Source organism: Durio zibethinus, unplaced genomic scaffold (genome assembly GCF_047325235.1).
Source record: "Durio zibethinus cultivar Kanyao isolate XHJ-2024 unplaced genomic scaffold, ASM4732523v1 HiC_scaffold_210, whole genome shotgun sequence".
Classification (NCBI taxonomy): Eukaryota; Viridiplantae; Streptophyta; class Magnoliopsida; order Malvales; family Malvaceae; genus Durio; species Durio zibethinus.
In genome coordinates, this window is record NW_028322833.1 from 31,493 (window position 1) to 35,316 (window position 3,824).

Genomic DNA, 3,824 nt, shown 5'->3' on the forward strand with positions numbered 1-3,824 from the left:
GATAATTTTTTTCGCTATCTTTTTTCGAGAACCGCCTAAAGTTCCAACTAAAAAAATGAAATGATTTTTCATTATCTCAATTGAAGTAATGAGCCTCCCAATATTATATTGGGAGGCTCATTACTTCAATTAGTCCCCGTGTTCCTCGAATGGATCCCTTAATTGTTGAGAGGGTTGCCCAAAGGCAGTATATAAGGCGTACCCAGTAAAACTTACAAGTAAACCAGATATATAGAGATGGCGACTAAAGTTGCTGTTTCCATTATTATATAATTATATAAATAATATATATAAATATAAATATAAATAATATAAATATAAATATAATTTCAAGATCACAATGGATCTATGATAAGATCGTTTATTTACAGCGGAATGATATACAAAGTCAACAGATCTCACTGAATACAAAATAAGATTTATGGCTACACAAACCGTTGAGGGTAGTTCTAGATCTGGTCCAAGACGAACTGTTGTAGGGGATTTTTTGAAACCATTGAATTCGGAATATGGTAAAGTAGCTCCTGGATGGGGAACGACTCCTTTGATGGGTGTCGCAATGGCTTTATTTTCGATATTCTTATCTATTATTTTGGAGATTTATAATTCTTCCGTTTTACTGGATGGAATTTCGCTGAATTAGATTCACAAGAACCACGAAGCCTCGCTTTTCAATACAAAAAGTGAAACTTTTAGTTCTCGGATTTTTTTTAGCCCATTCTATTTTGGTAGTTCGACCGCGAAATTTTTTTTGTTTCTGTATTTCCGGAATATGAGTGTGTGACTTGTTATAATTGATCCTATTGATAGTACAGAAAATGGGTCTGTCCTCTTGATCGAGATAGTTTTATCCCGTCGGATAGCCATTCTAGTATCTGGAGCACGGAATATATGAAATGGATCACGAAGTATTCGAACTATGATTCATACTTAATATTCAAACCTCGCGGCCGGACTCAAAAAAAAAAAAAATTTTCAAAGAAAGAGGTTTTTTATTTATAAATCGAGAAATTTTTTCTTCTTTCAAACTCTCATTTAGTTTATGCTTATTTTGATCAAAGGACAAACCTTTCTTTTCTTTGTATTTTTATTTATTATATCTATTCTATTCATTGAATAAGTGATGATCCAATAATTCTTACTCAAAGAATCTTTGGACTTAGTTTGAAGGTTTTATTGAATCATCGCGGTTCTGGTATGAATCTGAAGTTTCAATTGATTCATAGGGTCTTAACAAGAGAATTCCTATTAAAAATAAAGAAAACAAGAATAAAGCCACATTCCATATAAATAACAAATCAAAGCAAAGAAAAAGAAAAGAAATAAGTAGGTAAATAGAAGATTCAAGAGGCCTGATCAACATAAAGACGAATGCGCCGACTTGATTTTTTGGCATTATAATTACAACTACAAAAAAGAGCTTTCGGATTTTTACTCTTTTGTGTCTTCAGATAAAATTGAATGAAAAGATTAAGAAGTTTCAAACTTTCTATTCCATATCCGTTTCAGCTATTATTTGGGTGTTTTTGTTTGAGCTGTACGAGATGAAATTCTCATATACGGTTCTCAGGGGGGGAGTCCTCTTGGTTTACCTATCTCAATAAAGTCTATGATTGGTTCGAAGAACGCCTCGAGATTCAGGCGATTGCAGATGATATAACTAGTAAATATGTTCCTCCTCATGTTAACATATTTTATTGTCTAGGAGGAATTACGCTTACTTGTTTTTTGGTACAAGTAGCTACAGGATTTGCTATGACTTTTTACTATCGTCCAACCGTTACTGAGGCTTTTACTTCTGTTCAATACATAATGACTGAAGCTAACTTTGGTTGGTTAATCCGATCAGTTCATCGATGGTCGGCAAGTATGATGGTCTTAATGATGATCCTGCACGTATTTCGTGTCTATCTCACTGGTGGTTTTAAAAAACCTCGCGAATTGACTTGGGTTACAGGCGTGGTTCTGGCTGTGTTGACTGCATCTTTTGGTGTAACAGGTTATTCCTTACCTTGGGACCAAATTGGTTATTGGGCAGTCAAAATCGTAACAGGCGTTCCGGAAGCTATTCCGGTAATAGGATCGCCTTTGGTAGAGTTATTGCGTGGAAGTGCTAGTGTGGGACAATCCACTTTGACCCGTTTTTATAGTTTACACACTTTTGTATTACCCCTTCTTACTGCTGTATTTATGTTAATGCATTTCCTAATGATACGTAAGCAAGGCATTTCTGGTCCTTTATAGAGAATATAGACCATAGCTATATTGTAACCAATCATTTATCTTATTACTTGCCAATCATTTATCTTATTACTTGGGGGAGGAACAATAGTATTTCATTGCTACAAATATGGATTGTTGAAAAAAAAAAAAAAATAAGACATGTATTTGGATATTTCCTTTCAACTCCACAATATTCTATTATTTATTTGATATGACATGAATAGTTGAAGGGAATTCCCCGAAGAGAAAATGGATTATGGGAGTGTGTGACTTGAACTATTGATTGGGCCATGCAGAAATATGCCTTTATCTGCTACATTGGAATTCACAACCAAATGTGTCTTTGTTCCAACCACCGTGTAAGCCCCATACAAAGGATAGGCTGGTTCGCTTGAAGAGAATCTTTTCTATGATCAGACCTGACGATGTCGTGTATGAACAGGGCTCCGTAAGATCCAGTAGAATAAGTGATTTGGCATAATGCAAATTAGATTTTATTTATTTATTTTTATTTTTTTTTTACTTTCTTATCTTAATAGTATGAAAATACATTCATTTCTTCTGCATCGACCCGATTTATTATTATTATACTATCGGAGTGAAACAAGGGATCTAAAGAAGAGCAAAGGCTAGACTATATTAGTAACAAGTAAATCCTTTGTATGTAAAAAATCTCGATATATTTTTGGGATAAAGGTGAATCGCAAGGCCTAAGACGACCCAGAAAGCACTTGATCACGATCAACTTTGTACGCCTACTTGGGTATTGAGCATTTACCTGTAAAAATGGCATTCCTTGGAATGTATAGTTGCAACTTCGTAAAATGGAATCAGGTAACTTTTTTCTTACATATGAAATCATTCATATATGTGTGGATAACATATAGATTCATTTTATATGTATCCGTTTGTATCCATTTGATTCGATTGATTTTTGCTTGAGCCGGATGATGAAAAATTATCATGTCCGGTTCCTTCGGGGGATGGATCTAGAAAAATTCACCTATCCTAATAACAAAAAAACCTGACTTGAACGATCCTGTATTAAGAGCTAAATTAGCTAAAGGTATGGGTCATAATTATTATGGGGAACCCGCATGGCCCAATGATCTTTTATATATTTTTCCAGTAGTAATTCTCGGTACTATTGCTTGTAACGTAGGCTTAGCGGTTCTAGAACCTTCAATGATTGGTGAACCCGCGGATCCATTTGCAACTCCTTTGGAAATATTACCTGAATGGTATTTCTTTCCTGTATTTCAAATACTTCGTACAGTACCTAACAAGTTATTGGGTGTTCTTTTAATGGTTTCAGTACCTGCGGGATTATTAACAGTACCTTTTTTGGAAAATGTTAATAAATTCCAAAATCCATTTCGTCGTCCAGTAGCGACAACCGTTTTTTTGATTGGTACTGCGGTGGCCCTTTGGTTGGGTATTGGAGCAACATTACCGATTGATAAATCCCTAACTTTAGGTCTTTTTTAAATTGAATCAATTTTAAAATAAAATATCATGATGTGCGTATCTAGGGAGTAGTCACTTCAAAGTCAAAGTGAATTCTCCCTAGATACATTTATTCAATTCTGGTCCCAATATAT

General features: G+C 34.5%; 1 protein-coding gene across 1 annotated transcript; it reads left to right on the forward strand.

Moving 5' to 3' along the window:
* The first annotated feature begins 377 nt into the window (after positions 1–377).
* On the forward strand, positions 378–3,824 carry LOC149509258 (cytochrome b6). The gene is made up of 2 exons (XM_089757756.1): positions 378–778; positions 1,603–3,824. Exons 1-2 carry the CDS (start codon positions 773–775, stop codon positions 2,242–2,244), a joined length of 648 nt encoding a protein of 215 aa, XP_089613882.1. The 5' UTR covers positions 378–772; the 3' UTR covers positions 2,245–3,824.